Source organism: Grus americana, chromosome 3 (genome assembly GCF_028858705.1).
Source record: "Grus americana isolate bGruAme1 chromosome 3, bGruAme1.mat, whole genome shotgun sequence".
Taxonomy (NCBI): domain Eukaryota; kingdom Metazoa; phylum Chordata; class Aves; order Gruiformes; family Gruidae; genus Grus; species Grus americana.
The window spans coordinates 66,813,976-66,832,160 of record NC_072854.1 but is presented as its reverse complement, the minus strand read 5'-3'; the positions used below and the strand labels follow the sequence as shown (position 1 = coordinate 66,832,160).

General features: G+C 44.9%; 1 protein-coding gene across 1 annotated transcript in view; it reads right to left on the bottom strand.

Moving 5' to 3' along the window:
- Positions 1-17,180: 17,180 nt before the first annotated feature.
- Positions 17,181-18,185, bottom strand: part of AIG1 (androgen induced 1) — a 127,492-nt gene continuing 126,487 nt past the window's right edge. The window contains exon 6 of the mRNA XM_054821647.1: positions 17,181-17,853. Coding sequence (XP_054677622.1) covers positions 17,816-17,853 — 38 coding nt within the window. The 3' untranslated portion in view covers positions 17,181-17,815. The remainder of the gene's footprint in view (positions 17,854-18,185) is intronic.

Here is an 18,185-nt window from a genome sequence, read left to right as displayed (position 1 = left end):
GTAAAGTGCCTCCAGGGAAAGGCAGCTGATTAAACAGATTCCTCAGTGACATAATGAATTTACAAAACCCCTCCAGTTTTCCTGGGGATGTTTGGGGAAAAATATCCTCAGCCACCGAGGGCAAAGTCCGCTGAGAGGCAAAATCACTCCATTTCCTCTGCCTTGGGGCCCGACAAACCTTCCCCACCGGCCCTGGGGGGCTGCGAGGAGATCCCTGCTGAGTGCTAGGAGGGAGAGGAGAAGGGGCAGGGACATGGGTAGCCATCCATCCATCCATCCATCTGTCCCTCCGTTCATCCGGGACACCAGCACAGCCCACGCCGAGGCGTGCAGGTCACAGCTCCCTGCTTTCCTTGGCAGCCCAGCCCAGCCCAGCCAGCTTCCCCACGCCGCTCCTGCGCTACAGCCCCGAAGCGAAGCTCTGCGCGCAGAGAGGTATTGCCTCTCGGCACAGGAAAGAAGTACGAGGCTTTTTCCAGCATTCGGATCCTGTTTTTAATGTGACTCAGCTCCACAGAGTCCATAAGGATGACACAGGTTGTGCTTTATTAGCAGTTAGGTTAATGTTTGGAAATAAAAAGACTGATGGTTTTATCTGTTTAATCATTTGGTGTTGCCAAGAGCGACCATAAGCACAGCCCAATGGTGCATGAAGAGAGTACAGCCTGACATTCATTTCCCACCACTAAAACGCAAACATTAGCATACAAGTTGTGTGCAGGCTGGCAGGGGCAGGCAGCCAGGATCGCAGCTATTGGAGTGACTCAATGATCATAATTTTTCTTCATGGAGATTTTCAACCTCCCCGCCATGGAAGGAAATAGGGACGGATGAGGTGGGCTAATTTTGAAGTTTGGCAGTTCATTTGCATTTGTCCAGCTTTCCTGTGCCCTCAGCTGAACTAAGCTACAGAGCTAAGGACTAAAAGACTCCTCTAGTTGTTCCCCCATATTATTTCACTTGGGCAGGGAGATTCTCCCTCCCTTTTTTCCTTACATCTCCTCAGGTACATTCTTTAGCAAACAGGAGCTGCTATGGAGATTCCCCACATGTAACCAGGTGATGCTACTCGCCTGCCATATGCAGCCAGCAGCAGCCGTAGTAATTTATCACTGAAAAGCGATGGGATGGCTAGATCACGCGGTCAGCTGGCACCCAGGCAACATGGATGTGGCAGATGCCATCAGTGCAAAAAGAGCAGAATAAGAGACAACAGGAGCACACGGACACAAGGATGTTGTCGTTAACAGACAATAGCTGCCTCAGCTGGTGTTTATCATCATTTATCACTAAGTAAGTGCAGCTATTAGACTTACTGACCCTTTGAAACTTATGTAGGGTGGAGTTTGGCAATTTTTGGCTGAGTTACACGGAATACCTCTCCTTCTGTACACAAAGTCAAGGGGGAAAGCAGCCACTGAAACAATCCCAGTGGAGTTGCACTCCAAGCAAAGCTTCCTTGGATGTGCAAACACATGCCTTGCCCGCTTCTGGGAAGGTGCGTGGCTGTGTAGATAATGGTCCAGCTGGCCCAACAATTCCTAGTAAATACTGTGCTGTTGTAAGAGCACTGCAGAGCTTATAACCAGCCACATAAAGTGCCTTTTGTAAAAGCTTCTTAGCAGCCACACAGGTTGGCTGTCACTTAGGGGACTGGCTAGCCACACTAAACAAGACAGAGCTTCTGCAGAGCTGGCAGACCTGAAACACAAGGACTGAGATCCTTAAAGCTTCTGCAATTGTCCTGCATCTAATTTCTTTCTCCCACTTGTATTCTGTTGGTGCCTACTCTTTCCAGTCAAAAGGGCGGTAGCAGCAGTCCATGTTCTTGACCACCTTCTCATTGTCTGTGATATTTCTAAGAGAGAAAATGCTGTCAGGAGCTGCCCATAGCTTTAACATGTCAGCTCACACTTTAAATCCTTTTTCCTCTGCCAAAGCTATGCTGTTTGCTAGCCCAAAAGTAAGCAGAGTCTGAGCTCTGCCCACTCTCCCTGCCTTTCCTCATATACTTACCAGAAAAATAGCTGGAGCAAAACTCCCACACATTGCACAAGATTCAGACTCAAGCAGCCCTAAACCAGGCTTTTTCCTGTCCCAAGCCTATGCTAGAACTAGTCAAAAATTTAACACTTCCAAGATTATAATGCTCCTTTAACAGGGGAGGTGGGGGGAAATCCAAACCTGAACATACCCAAAATGTGCTGCCACTTCCATGACTAACAGAATCCCACAATGCTAAGATAAAATAAACATAAAATTAAAAAAACTCACCTTACCACCACCTCTTTAACCCCAACCTCAAAGCCACCTCTGCTCCACAACTACATGGTTTCCCTCCAGCTTCACATATTCAGCCTTGCCATCCTAATGAGAAACCTTTGCCAGCTGGATCCAGCTCCCAAAGCAATCTCCATAATGAGGACAGGCACCTGGGGACCTACCTGCCTGGCTCAGGAGGAGAATTTGGTTTGTTTTTCCTATCCCCCATACTGTGGAGTCCTTTGAGGCTGTGATAAGGGAATGCCAGGCCACCTGGCAGCAAAAGCAGATGAAGAGGGAAGGGACTGATGAAGAGCCAGGGTGGGAGGAAAGGGTTAATCAGAGCCCTTGGATATGAGCACCCAGCTTTGATCCCAAGCTGAGAAGAGGGTGTAGGGTGCTGGTGCACATCTGGCAAAACTGCCTTTTCGGTTTATAGCTTTGTTTCTTTATTATGCCTCTTTTTTCTTTTTTTTTTTTCCCCCTGTTTCATTTGCTGTATTTCAGTCACAGCTAGTTGGGAATGGGAGGCTTCACTTTCTCGTGAAGTTACTGTTCAGTCAAAGCCCAACTTTAAAAATACATTTTCTAAATATGCACTATTCACTCTTGTCCTCAGTAATTTGACTGGCAGAAATAAGAACTGCAAAAGCAGATCTCGTCAGTCATTCTTAAGCTTTCCTTAATATGGAAACAATCACCTGCCATTTAAACCATATTTTTTTAAAGGGGCACAGTGTGCTTAATAAGATGCACGCACCTGGAGTCTCACCCTCTTTTCATCTTCTGCTAAAAATATATTTGTGGGAATTGCAGACGTGCATGGGTGAGACAACAGATCCTTCCAGGTGGCCCCTGAAAACCCATCCAGGCCTATTTTCTGTCATTTTCTGTAAATGCACTGCATATATGTGTACATCTGCATGTGCTTTCCATCCCGCAGACGCCCACTGGCGCAGCTCCATGACATCCAAAGGACGAGCGTATGCTCCTGCGCAGGGGAGGCACCGCACCGTGCAGTGCCTTGCGGCAGTGGGAAGTGGAAGGCACGGGCGTTTGCTCTGTGACAGGTCACATTGGCTCTGTGGCACGAGGTGAGCCCAATATGGAGGAGATTTTGCTCTTTGCTATTTTTAGGTTAAGCTTTTTTCCTTTAGGAAGCGCAGCAGACGTTAGGGTTTACTCACACGCGGTCATCACTTGCATGTTGTGGACACAGACCGTACGTCATGCAGCGCCCACTCGTTTCAGACCTGTCTTTCAGAAGCAGCGAGTACCCGTGGTGCCGGCTGTACTCTGAGAGACACGGAGACGTGCAGCAACTTTAAAAGAAGACCAAGGAAGCCTAATGCTGGGGTCCCAAATTACGTTTGGAGAATGGTTCCACAAGAAGCAAAACATACTTTTTTCATTAAAAAACCTCCTAACACTTAAACTGGAATTATTCTATAGTCAATTAGCTACAGTGTTTCTGGGACAGGAACAATCATCCTTCATCTTATCACCAGAATGTCTCCATTCGGACCTGAAACACAAATTTGGTGCCAGGTGTAGTACTGTGTTTGTGGTCTGTTGCAAATGCCAGCCACTGAAGAAATGTGTTGGTTTATGGCACACAAATAAAAATCACAAAGCTAAGTTCAGCTGCGTTTGCCTTTGCTGGGAAAGGAAATAATTATTCTATTTGTTTTGCTTCCAAGATGGGAATAGCAAATGTCTTTCTCACCTCACTGAGAGGAAAAAATCGCACCCAATATGGTTAAGGTGTGCCCCTTTTTACTGAGCAGTGTGACAACCTTGCAATTTGAACACAATTTTTTTTTTTGGGCTGCTACCTTCTGTTTTTTTTTTTTTTTCTTTGATGTGGTTTATCATTGAGAGATGCTTCATGCGTGAACATCTTGTGTTGTTTCCTGCAAAACGGCAAAGCTCATAAATAAAAGGAACGAGTAGAGCAGAAGAAGTGAAGCTCATTTCAAATGTGCTTTTAGAGGAGCTGATTTAACTGCAATCTGGAGGCAAATACTTGGCCATAGGGGAAAAAAAAATAATCTTAAAATGAGCCGTGCCAGTCTGTCACCAGGAGTGGGCAGGTTGGTCCTTCCCAGGGGCCCGAAGAACCTGCGTGGTGATTCTTCTCTTGGAGGACGTGAGCTGTGATACTGCCAAGGCTGCTGCTTTCATTTGTTTGCTTTTGCAGCGAACGTGTTGCAGCCGAGATCACCTTTTCCACAGCTCAGATACACCTTCTGGAAAGCCAGTGGCCAGATGAGCGTTTTGATGTTTGTGTGCCATGGCCTAGGGCAGGGCTTTGGGAGAACACCGGGAGCGCAGCAGATGTTTGCGCTGGGAATGCCCGCAGCACTGCTGCTCTTTGACCCAAAGCGTGACACTTCCGGAGACCGTCCTTCATTTTTCAGCTGCTGGATGCTATGACACACATTTATTGATGTGCGGCGTGGCTTCCTCCGATCGAAGGCCCTGTGAACGGGGAGCCCTTCGGCACAGCTCACGCACGAGTTCCCCTCAGCCCCTCGGCTCCGGCGACAGCACCTTCTGTCCCCGTGTTACTTCTTGGCCTCGGTCCCCTCGCAGTAAGGTGATCCACAAAGTGAACGTTAGAAGGTGTTTTCCAGGCCGAGGGTTTCCCCTGGCAGGTTTCAGAAAGGCCCGTCTGCTCCTCCCAGGGCTGCCGTTTCCTCCAGCCGCCCCCGCAGCTGAGCACCGTCCCCGGTGTGCGCCGGCAGTCGCTGCCCCGGCTGCATTTTGTTCTGGCTGCGGTACTTGGATCGATCAAAGCAAATCAAGGGCAGGTCAAAGCCAGGCACCACATGGATTTGCTCTTCTGGCTCACGTCTCACTCCTGACCACACGCTGGATGAATTCCTCCTCAGCCTGCGTTGCTTTCTGAGCAGTTTTTGCTCTGACCACGGTGATGCTGGTGACGGTGGAGGAAACCCGGCTCTGCAAGTAGAGACGCACAGAAAAAAGCTGCATTACACTTAAGTCTCAAACCTTGCCTGATGGAACAAGGACTCCACGGCACAAAGACGGGTCGTTGCTCCCCGGGGGCGGTGGGACCACGGTCGAGGTGCAGCCCCGTTTCCTCCCTGGAAGCGTGGAGGGGAGCACACGGGGGCCGCAGCCAGTGGGTCCCACCTACCGCTTGAGCTGCCGTATCAGGCGCGCGGTGGGTGAGTTAAGGACATGCTTTCAGCCTTAATTCTGAGTTTCCTAGGTTTTGTCAGTTTAAGCCAGATTCCTAATGTTATTTTAATGCAGTTGTTTTGTGTGTGAATAATATGCTTTCTATGCCAAACCACAAGCCCTGGAACTAATATCTCATAAAAATGCCTAGAGTCCAAAGCTAATAGCTGTTATTCAGCTGATCGAGCGATGCCTAAAAAGTTACAGATTAACGCTATTCCCCAGGGGAAGGTAAAATTAAACCCTATTTCTGAGGGGGCTGGGTGCTGTTGCGTGCAGTGTCTGAGCCCGGGCTGGGGGATGCGGCTCACTGCAGACCCTGGTGCCCCGTGGCCGGGCTCGGCGCTGGGAACGCTGGCCGGGCTCTACCTGGAGTCCCGGCGGGCAGAGGTTTGTGGGGGGATGTGAGGGATTTTCATCAGTTTTCCCTTAAAAAAGCGCCCACCCTTCCAGCAACGCCCCACCCAGCCATGGGTCACTACAGCTCATCCTCGCCCAGCCTTGCTGCTGTGGGAAGTGATTCAGGGGACACCGAAAAGGCGGGGGGGGACGGACGGGACACGATGACACGGTCACGCGCTCCCCAGGCCGGTGGTGTCTGGGCACGTGGGGCTGCGGTGAGGTCAGGTCCCGCGTCTGCCAGCCTGGCGCGGCGGGCGGGAGCTGGCGCTGGAGCCAGCAAGGGGGCAGGTGCCCCTTCCCCTCCCAGAGGGTTTGGCTGGGGCATGGGTGACCCGCAGGGAGCAGAGGGGGGTACGCTGAGGGGACTGGCGATGGGGGCGAAGCTGTCCCTTCGCGCTCCTTCCAGGCGGGGAAATCGAGCCACAGGATGTCAGTGCAGCCTGTGCGAACGCCGCGCGTGCCGAAAGAAATGCTTGTCTCCTCTCAAGAGCACGCGGGAAGATCTCTTTCCCAGAAAATCATCTTATTTAGGAAACTCGCATCACGGCAGCAAAGCAGAATGCTTATTTGGGAATAAGAAAATGAGATGTGGCCCCAAGTCAGTGCTTGTGTGTAGGCACCGCGGCAGAAAGTTTGAGGACGCACCAGAGGCGGCTGCTGGCTCACAGCAACCAGCGCAGAGCTGGATGGGCTGGAGGCCCGGACAGCTGGTGTTTGCTGCCTGCGTCCCCCGATACTGGCTGCGGAGTGCTGGGGTATCGATTATTTTCCTGTTATAACACAAAAGGATTAGCTAGCTTAGCTGCTGCCGAGGTGAGAAAGAAATGCGTCATGTAGACTGTTTATTCTGCTCTAATTGGATTCACACCCTCTTTCTGAATAAATCTTTTTACTCCGGCTCTCGTGTTTTTTTATGGCTGTGAATGCTGAGGAGCTTTTCCAGGGACGGGCAAGCAATTCTCAGCTTCAGTGGGGAAAACAAAGTGCTGCAGTCACTAGAGACAGGCAGCCTGCAAACGGTGAGGCTGAGGAAGCTCTCACGGTCACCTCCCGGGTGATGCTTCGTGGTTACGGACAGGTTTTAGCAGCACGAGGTAAAAGCCACTCTTTGAACAGAGAAATCTTAAGCTTTTCAGTCCTTCTGGATGCAACATCCACACCTGCTCTGGGAAAGCTGCAGCACAACATCGTGACCCGGAAGCATGGCGATGCTGCCCGTCGGAAAGCAGCGTGTGCTGGTCCCCCTTCAGCAGGGTGAGCTGCACTGTATACCAAAATTGTCAGCGAATTTTCTGCTGCAGCTCATCATCTTTTCTAGCTGGTGCAGAACACTGTAGGAAAATTATCTTCAGCTGCTGTTTTTCTTGGCCTGCTTATTCAGAAACGCGGAAAGTACCTGCAGCAGGAGTGGCTTCTCAAGTTCATCCTTTAAATCTCTGGAAACAAAATGAGCTCAGATGGAAAAGAAGGAAGAAAGCACATGGTTTAAGAATCCCAGGTCTAGGTGGCTGCAAACTGCTAAGCGTCCTCGTTGTGTTAATCCCGCTAAAGAAGTAAATGCTTTTCACTCCTGTGTCCTTTGCACTGTGGAAACTTTTGACGTCTCCATACTGGCCGCTGTGGTTTGAAACGCTGCCCGAGTCAGATGGGTATCAAAAACCTCAGACCAGCTGGACTGAGCAATGCTCTCTTGACGAGTGCAGTAGAAACCAGACACAAAATAAATAATTAAGTCAATGAGATCTTTTTTTGGGGGGTGGTGTCTAAATTATGCCTGCATATGCATTTCAGAGTTAAGCCTTAAATTCAAAATTCTTCCATTTATTTCTTGCTCCTACAGAGAACAAATGAATGCCACATCAGGAAGGCATATTTCTCTGGAGAACACCTGCTCCTGCAGTTTCCAAAGATGTCCTGTACTTGTGGATGCCTCTGGATCTACACCAACGTGTAACTTGTCTGAGAGAGTTCGGCAGGTCTTACTGGAATTCATGCACACATACTAAACTTGATATAAAATTTCTCTTCTATTGCTGTTTTGGTCATGTTTCTCCCCATGACAGATTGTTATTTTTTTCTGCTGGCTTTGTTACTCTGTGACTGGACACTGAAGCATCAAATAAATCCATATGCTGGATACATTCTCTGTTTGAGGTGGGTATTGGAGTGATTTGGTATACAGAGTGCTGTAATTTTCAGTGATACTTTTTGCCTTGCTCATTTGCCCTTGCAGAACTCATCTGTTTTAGTACTTTTAGAGCCCATGGGAGGTGCTAGATAAACATTTCAAACTATAAAAAAAAAGTTACTGGCCACCTGTGCAGTGGTATAATTAAGTAACTTACCCAGCATCGCACATGTAAGCAGAGCATCCAGTTCTGCAGAGCAACCTTCAGATTCTCCCTTTCTCTGCCTATGTTGTCCTGCCTCATCTATAGCTTTTACATCCTGCCTCCCTGCACAGTTCCCTAGAGCAGTAAAAAAAAAAAAAAGGAAAAAGAAAAAAAAGAAAAAAGCCCAAATAAACCCAATGTGATCAACTAACTTAAAGGAACTTTTTTTTAATATGGACGATACAGTCTATTTTTCCTTAGCTTCATTTTTGCGAGCACATGAGCCGTCTTAGAAAATTTCCCCCCCAGTATTTAGCCTGAATCAAACATGTAGAATTTTCCTAGCAGGGAATATTCCACTCTACAAAATGAAAGTTGGGGAAAAGGAAAATAACTGAAGTCAGAGCCTGCTACTAGAAAATATGATACAACCTGGACAACAGGAAACACTGTAAAAGAGGAATCACTGCATCTACTGACGTTTGCCACCTCTGCAATGGACCTGCCAGTTCTTTGGTTCCACAAAGTAGCGCTATACAGATTTTTAGGGCAGGAAGCAAAGCAAAATATATTTCTAAGGGAAATAAAAGGTGCAATTAGGAGAGTGCCAGTGGTAAAGGCATCACTTTCCTGTCGCAGTACCCACACAGCACAGCGGGAAAGGCTCGATAGTACAAGCAGGGGCAGGATGGGCTCTAAGGATTACCCAGCTAAAAAGTTGGTAGGGGGAACCAACAGGCTTCCAGTCCCTCTCCTGCTACTCCTCTGCAGATTGAAAGTAAAGATTTATGGATTACCTGATCCAGAACTTTATAAACCAGCAAGGTGACTTTTGGAAATGCAGAAAGACCCATCTGTCTGTTGTCTTCTCAGCAAGTTGGAAATTGGGGACTGTGTAAGCTGAGGGAAAACCCCAAAAGTCTTCAGGACAAAATACAATTAAATCTCTACCCTCAGCAGCTTCCAAATCACAGAAACCCCGGGAATACAGGAGGACTGGGGCAGGGGGCCTTAAAAGGCCAGGGCAGAAAATGATGTCTCCTTTCAAGAGAAACTATAAATAGTATTTAGCATCTCCAAGCAGGCAAGTTCATAAGTGAGCCTGCCTGATTGTGGACTGGCTTCTTCATCAACTTAGTATTCAGGAAAGGGAAGAATTGCCATAGCAACATTCCCATCTCCTGACATGTATCATGCAGATCATGTAGTCAAGGCAGCGCAGCACCCTCTCACACATGTGCTCTGTGAACTTTTGTATTCCTGACAATATTAAAGAGAGAAATATGTCTCATGATTGACACACTTGCCTGTGTGTCTTTATGATTCGTTAAAAAAAAATATGGAAATGTTTCCCTTCCCCCATCCTCCTCCTTTGAACTGTTTTCTCTTCTCTATCCCACTGAAAGGATGAGAACAGCTCATGCCCCAGATCTGCAGATATATGTGCCTGACAGTAGTCCTACGCTATGCAAATGTGTAAACTGCAAAATGTAGAGGGTTTTAAAAAATTAAGTATATCCAGCAGAATCTAAATTCTGAGTAAAAGTGCTGAAAGGAACTAGAAATCTTCCAGTACCTGCATAATTAATGCGCTATTAAACAAAGCCTTACATCTTTTTTCTTTTGTGTTTTTTTTTTTCTTTTTTTCTTTTTTTGCTTTGAGTTAGTCTGAAATCTCCAGACACGCATGCCAACCATACCTGTGGCACACGTCAATATATATGTCGCCTTATGTGGGAGCCGAGTTGACAAGCAGAGCAGAATACTCTGTGTTTGCAGCCAAGGTCTGTCTAACCCCCAGGACGGCTTGGGCTACACGGACCTCCCGCTGAAGGAAAAGTACATTACACAGGGCCAGGCTGTGGGCCAGTACAAATGGGAGGCTGAAACAATGTGCGGTAAAACCATCTTTGCAACCCTGAGAGCAGGGGCAGCCAGGTACTTGACTTTACAAGTGTTCTTGATTTAATCGTATCACAGGCCATCCAGTGGGCCTCTTGCTAAACGTACTGCCTGTTCAGTATCGTGGATCCCTTCAAAAACTCCGTAACACTAGAAATAGTTGGAGTATAACCATACCACTATATATATATATATATATATGTACCTCTCACTATGCCTGTCCCACCAGTGGTTCTGACATTAAAAGTATCACAATATACCATCACATACTTATGTATCTTTTGCCTCAGACCTGGTATTTTACACGCTGTGCTGTCCTTGGCAGGATGCCCATGGCACTGTTTCCACATAAGGGTTGGCCTCAGTAGCTCCTCCTCCAAAGAATGGGCTCAAAATCCTGCATAACTCGATGGTCTTGGCAGAGAGACACCAAAATCCTCTTTGATTGAGTGCTTCTCTCTGGGCTGGAGATGCACCTAGCTGTGGGCTACACCAAAGCGAGGTGATTTTTCCAACCAGGTTAGTTTATCTTCTCTTGGTCTTCTTTCTTACATAGCTGTCTCATGAGCACTCACTGCAAAACATTCCTGTTGGGTGGCAGAAGCTCCCACTGTCGGTGCCGAGGGAGCTCCTTTGTGTAACGGTCTGCTGGAGGCAAGTCACCTTCAGACGGTGGCAGCTTTTTATATCTTTCCCCCCACCCGCATTCCTGTCCTCCCCATCACTCCTCTCCAATTATTAGGATCACTGTACACAACTTTGGTACCGTACCTTCCCCTGGCAGGGTGAATGCAATTATGTTGTGGTCAGTATTGCTTAATGGTTCAGCTGGGATTATGTCTCCAGTGAGCTCCTGAGCTTCACCCTGAGCTCCTGAGAGCCTTCCCTGCCTCTGTGTGCTCCACAGCTGCTCATTCCAAGAAATAACCATTCAAGAAATTCCTTCTTTATAACTTGTCCCATGGTGACTCTTGGCCAGACTATCTACAGGCAGTTGAGGTTCTCCATTATCATCATTTTCGCTGCCTCTCTAAGTATTGTGCGCTTAATTGCCTCTTTCTACTCTATGACTAATAACGCTCCTGTTCTGTTAAGGCACCTCGAGAGAAAATGGTTTTCAGCTTAATACCAGTGGCAGGAGAGAGGTGACCCCCCCACTCTTTTATCCCATTACATCTGTCGGGTGTAAACTTAGAAGCCAAATTGGGAACCGTTGGTAAATAAGAACAATTTATTTTATTTTACATAGTAAATAAGCTAAGACAACTATATGTAGAAAGCTAGCCAGGCACTGCTCTGCCTGCAAAATCAAACATCCAGAAATGCAGTACTGCAGAGTACCGCAGCCGCAGATCGTCCCTATTGGTATGGGCGGGATGGCCGGCAGCTCACCGGCCTCACTCCCGGGGGAAAAGTGGGAGCACAAGGAGCTGCCGGTTCCGAGTTACGGTGGAATTACTGCCCATGTCAAGAATGATACCTTTCACGGTGCCCGATTTCTTTCCATGTTAAGAAAGTAACTGCCACTTAACATCTTGATTTGTTTCTACAGAAGTTCACATGTGTCTGTATGTATACGTGTGTGCGTGTGTATATCTGTATGCATGTGTGTGTTTAACTTTTATGTGCACAATATACATACAGTGAGGACTATCTGCATATTAAAAAAGCAAAGAGATATTATGCCCTAGTACTGACTGTACCACAGCGATCTCTATATTTAGAATGCACACTGCGGAGATACTTCTCCAGCCTAATGGTAGATGTTTATTTTTTAATACACAAGCTATATATAAAATGCTGAACTTGGACACCATGACTAGCTACAATATGAATTATATGAAAAAGATGCTATTTTACTTCTGCCTCCTTTTACACAGCTCTAAGGAACAGCAGATACCTCCTCCGGTGGGCCACAAAGTCTGTGGCTTACCTTTCGAATTCCCGTACTGGCATTTATTGTGCTGAGGTTCAAATCCCTTTACAGCTGTGGTCTGAACAAGAAAAGGGCACTTAAGAGAATAAGACTACAACTTGCTCTTCTGGGTTACATTAAAATCCATTGATTTCCATCTGTTACTTGAACAAAACAGACTGCATTTTTGATAAAAATAAAATTGCTTATTTTGGAGAATATACATGAAATATACTTGATGTTTATGGTCTGTAAATTGGATGGTGCTGGTCTTCATAAGAGTTACTTAATAATACAAGTAAGAGGAAGTCACTATGCTCCAAAGACCTATTTTCACCTCAAGCACAAAAAGCTCTTTCGTTTCGTTAAGTCAGTAGAAGCACTACAGAAAGCATCCCACCTGCAAGTCCACTTGCCCCCCATTCAGCGAAGCCCCTGTGCTGAAAAGCACCTGTGCGTGTGCTTTGGGTTCAGCATCCGCTTAAGTACTTTTCTAAACAGATGTCAACAGCTGGATCTTTTTACTTTCCGGGATAATTTCATTTCCCCTTTGCTCCTCTTGCTTCAAAATGTGGAGATCACTGCCACTGTAGAAAGTTGACCCATCAAACCTGCAAATCCTTTTTTTCCTGGGACTTCTGCAACAGTCGAGCCCTGTTTTATTTTTATTAAGCTGCAGTTTCATACTGCAGTCAGACACATTGAAGACATCCGCACTTTTACAACATGTACAAGCACGTTGGGCCAAACATAATGGCCCAAATATATAAAAAACCTCTCAGATTTCTTTCCTTCCCTGCGACACTTGTCGCCCCAGTTTAAGTGGGTGGCTACAGCAGCAGGTGAAGCTTTGAAGCACAGGAGCAGAGCAGCTGGGATACCCTAGCAGAGATGACCTCTTCTACCAGTACGCATTATGCTTTGATTAGGAGCTTTCTTCTCTTGCTGCTGATGGAAAATACCTGTCACCGACATTAGCCGCCGTTCACATGAAACACGGGAGCGTCAAAAGGCAGGGTTAGTACCCTAGCTCCTCCAAGGCTGCGTTCAAAGGCGACCCCAACCTACCCATCTCCTACCGCTTGCTCCTTTACTCCCAGGGCAGGAACACCAAGCCTACCTCAGTGATGCTAACCTCAGGTTGATGGTCTCTCTCAAGTTTTAGATTATAAATCCTTCCAGTGTTCAGTCTAATGGTATCCAAGACTTCAAAGGCTACTAAAGTGCGCATCAGAGCCCTGCAGACTGTCCAATCTTTATAGAAAATAAAAGGCGAAGAAGAAATTGTTGTCAGGATTTGAAATAGTCTTTGAATAGCAAATTCAATAGGAAAAATGAACTAAGCAGCATATACCTTGCACACTGTCGTTACAAACTGCCACGGGGGAGCCTGCGGAACGGTTAGCCATTTTTCCGTCTCCTCACAGTGTCCGAGTGGCTTTGACGTGCACTGGTGGCAATTTAGTTAATATTACTCATGTGGGCAGAGAAGCAAAGAGTCAACTGAAAATTAGGGAAAATATTTGTCATTTTCCTTTAAAATAAGGCAATGGTTGCTATAGAGAGACAGCAAACTATGGTTTTATCGCACACAAGCTGTATCACAGACTAAAATAATTTAGTTTTGAAATTGTGGCAACAGTTTGCAAATTATGGCAACTTTGTAACAGAGTGGTATGGGAACTGTGCGTGCATGTTTTAGGGTAGCTAAATGCATGCAGGAAGTGAGGATGAGCTTTCTAAAGCCAAATAGGGGATACATTCATACTGAAATTCATGACAACTCTGTGGCTACTTCCTAACCAGCCTTAAAAAAAAAAAAATCCTCCTTTTTTGTGTTCTATACTAAGATAAGAGAGTATTATTAAGATTGCAAAGTAAGGCATTCAAGAGTGAGGTAATGTCAGAATTAAGGCCATCTGTTCAACCTTAATTTGGCCCCTTGTGAGTATGAATTATGATATTGCCTTTAATTAGATGATCACACAATATTTTTTCCTATGCCTCATTCATAACACATGATGGATGGTGCTCACTGAATGATGAAACTCTATTTTGGTTTTTTCCTTGTGGTTCAAGGTGTGGCAGCCTGCCTTATTTACTGCACGCTATATTCTTCTCTGACAACAAAACTAATGATTCCTTCACAGACTTTTCTACGTGGTTTATCATTGCGGCTATGACATACTCAACAAACATTACTAATTTAATTTTACAGCAGCCCTCAAGAGAAAAGCTAGATTTTTCACTTATTCATCTAGAATCTATTCTCATTGCTCAGGTTTTCATCAAAGCTTTCCTTCCTTCCTTCCTTCCTTCCTTCCTTCCTTCCTTCCTTCCTTCCTTCCTTCCTTCCTTCCCTCCCTCCCTCCCTCCCTCCTTGGTCGAGGCAGCTTTATTTGTGTCCTTTGGGGAGGTATTGACAATACATGGGAAACAAAGTCGGGGTCCCCATTCTGGTGTGTGTCTTGGGTAATCAGGCCTGGAGAAAGTCAATGGATCAGGGACAGTAGGGAAAATCCCATTTAGCCACAAGATGGATCATTCCCAAAGCCGATAAACACTTTGGAGAATTACCTGTGCATGACAGGGAAGTGCAGGCATATTTTTCTAAAACTTGGACAAAGACGAATAGATTTTCCCCATAAATTCAGAACTGTTACTAACATAAATGCTGTCCTTCTTCCAAAGACCCAGTTCCACAGCAACAGAAAAGTTTTCCAGACATGATTTTTAGGGTTTTTTTTTCATAGACTTGCACTTGGAAATAGATGACTTGTTCTGACAAAAAGTTTTCCACCAAAAAATAGTTCCCCCAAGAGAAATACCTTTCAGGGACAATATCAGCCAAGATGGTTGAAATTTGGCAAGCTTACAAGTGACTTTTACTTTAGTCATCATTCATCCATCATCTTTCTTAAGAATGATGGATTGTGTAATTCTAAAGGGAATGAACACAGTCTAGAAGAGTGCTCTCTGGGTACACGGGCCCCGAAGTTATTTATATCATGGTTCATACATCATAGGCTGGATTTAATGCTCTAGAATGTTTTTGACTTTAAATACGATGATTCAAAGCTCACACAAGGTGGAGAACTTTTTGAGATCTGAGAAGACAAATTGAGTTCAAACCTTCTTGGAATACTATAAATTTCCTCAAGCCAAATGAAACCCACCACATTTTGTCACATATATTGCCTTTGGCTAGCATCGCCAGCCTCAGGGGCTTAACTGAGATCTAAGCTTGGTAGTCTATTTTTTTGAGGTGGTGAATATTCACAAATTCATAGGTATGAGAGATAACAATTTTAAGTGTCCCTATGCTGTACCTCTGGAAGGGAGTCTTCTTTCACTTGGACACCTGCCTATGGATTCAGCTATGCAATTTTGATCTCTGATTTTTCTGTTCTCTTTATATTCTTACTACATTTCCAGTATCACCTAAAATGACATGGTATTAGAAGAAAAACTTACCTTGAGCAGGTGCAAAACTTACGGAGAAAGAGGAGTCTTTCCATCGACAGCCAGTTGTTAAGGTCTCAGCCATGCAGTGGTACAATAAATGCTGCAGAGACGTTCAGAGTGCGCTCTAGCAGAATGCGTACAGCTGTGTGGCATTTTGGCATTTCTTCTTTTTATTTAACACATTCTTTCCATCAGAATGAATGCGTGAATTCAGTGGAGGAAACAATCCCCGCGAAATAAAAAAGTTGCACAGATGTGCTAAGACTTAACAGCAGAGCATGGATTATGCAAGTTCTTCAAGTGACAAACAAGTCAACAGGGTTTGTGCTTTGGGCTTCCCATCCTAAGCTGCAGCTGATAATGTCTCACAACGCGACGTCTGTCACCGCTGCCGCTGCTGTAGGAAAGTACAGCCAAATTCCTCAGAACGTTCATTGTCCGCCAGTACTTTCATGTGCTACCACAGCTTCCAGCAGCAGTGACTTGAAACTGTTCCTAGCTCACTAAACATGACTGAAGCCATGTTTTCTTTCTTTTCTTCCTGAGTTTTAAAAGCCTGTTGCAAACAACAGAGATCTTACCACCTCCAACAACAACCATCTACTACAATCAAGCCCTAGTTATCTGTGGATAGAGTAACCATGTTGCAGTATTACTGTGCATATGTAATGCACAGCTCAGGTCCAGCGGAACGTAATATCCCTAATGCAAGGCCACGTGGCTACAGCTAATTTGCTTCCAAATTCTGCTCGTTTTGCATGTACTGTCCTCTCCCTCTGTGGACCATCAGAGGAACTCCTTCTTCTTTCTCTGGCCACTTATTTCCATGAACTTGCTAGCAACTTGCCTAGCTTTGAAATCTTTGCAACTCTGACCTAACAAGTTAGAAATTATTGAGAGGACAGACAGACAGTCACAAAGACAGTATCAACACAGAAGCCTTATTTTTGAAGGAAACCAACCAAAAAGCACATTGTTGAACTTGTACACTGTTTCCTATGACAGTGTGTACATAAATACATTTTAAAAAATACTGTGGAGGCAGGTCATGAGTTGCATGAGATCAGTTTCCCCCACAACTGTTCTAGAGTAGAAACGTGGTTAAGTCATATTAAAACTCTGCAGAAATCCCTTTAATAAAAATCACACATTAACATCTTTGAAGTGCTCCGCATGTGTTAAAATAAATACATTTAAACACACTAATGAATAAATGTGATGTGAATACCAAGACATTTAGATATTAAAGTTACTTTTAATAAATAATTTCTTGCTGAAAATTATTTCATTCACTTTAATTCTAGACAATTTTTCTGCCTATTAGAGTTCCTTCTTGATTGTCTGATAATTAAATAGAATCCTGTCAAGTTTAAACAATTGCTAGCATTTTGCGACTGAATTTCTAATACAAACAGGCATATATTTAACTTTAAACATTTGCTTATGTGCCTTCCTGAAGCAAGGCTTAAATGCTCTCTCTGGTGTAACACTAACGGCTCAGCCCATCTACTGAGAACTTGCAACTTGAAAATGCAGCATCAGGTCTTGTACTAGGAAAGTAAGAAGAAAAATCCTCATGTAGAAATAACATCATCTACAGCTGACACTGGAAAACCTGAAAGTATATCATTCAAATGTCATCAATCCATCTAGAATATCAAGAATCAGCATAAAGAAACAAAATGCAGGGATGATTTGATCTTTATTTAGGCCTTCTTTATTTAAGAAAAGTTGCATCATATTCAGATAGTCTAACACAGCAAGTAAGATTTTACTGGACTGATAAAATTATTAACATCACCAATTTAAGGCAGCTGTTACATAGTGTTACATTAATATTTCAGTCAGATTGAATTCTTCTTCGGATACATTCATGCAATTAACTTCTACTGTATTTTTACACTGTACTTTGAAATATATAGGATTGTTTTGTTTCCCCATATTAGACCTATCTGGTTAAGCTTTTCTCAAACGATACGGAGAATGGATTCATTCTTCTTGGTGGAAGTGAAAAGATTTAATGACTTAATGATTTAATGACTTATTTGATGCAAGAAACGCATGTTGAGAATGCCGTGGAGATAAATATACATTTTATATGTGTATGTCACATGCAAGCATGGAGAAATAGGAATGGAGGTTGAAACATTATTATTATTCTTAGCTAAAATCATTTTGCCTCCATATAAAACCCAAAAATATCCCTGCACTGAGCAGAGGGTCCATTAAACTTCCTCCTGTCCAAAAGATTCCTCTCCATGCCAACCTCTGTTGGGGATGAGAAATCTTCCATGCAGCCATAAACAATCCTCCATGTTGCCTCTATTGTTCAGTCCAATTTTGGCTTTTCTCTTCCTTCTTCAATACCTGAAAACATATGGAGAACAGCTTTTAAAAGTCTCTCAATGAATAAAAATGAAGAGTTTACTTAGAGAGGTTCTTCTAATGCATTAATCTTTCTTTTCCCTTTATTGCTGTTGTTTCTCGCCTACTTGCTCACATGCTCTTGCATGTGCTACCTCATCTGCTGTGAACGAAAAGAGCATCTGCACACCTGATGGCAGTGGTTGTCCAGTAATGAACTGCACAACCCTCCCTCCCTCCAGACCCTTTTCAAATCAGCCTAACCCCCTGCCGCACGCTCAGCCTTTGACTGCTGCAGGGGTCTGGGAACAGTTAGTTGCCTCACCTCCTCTGCT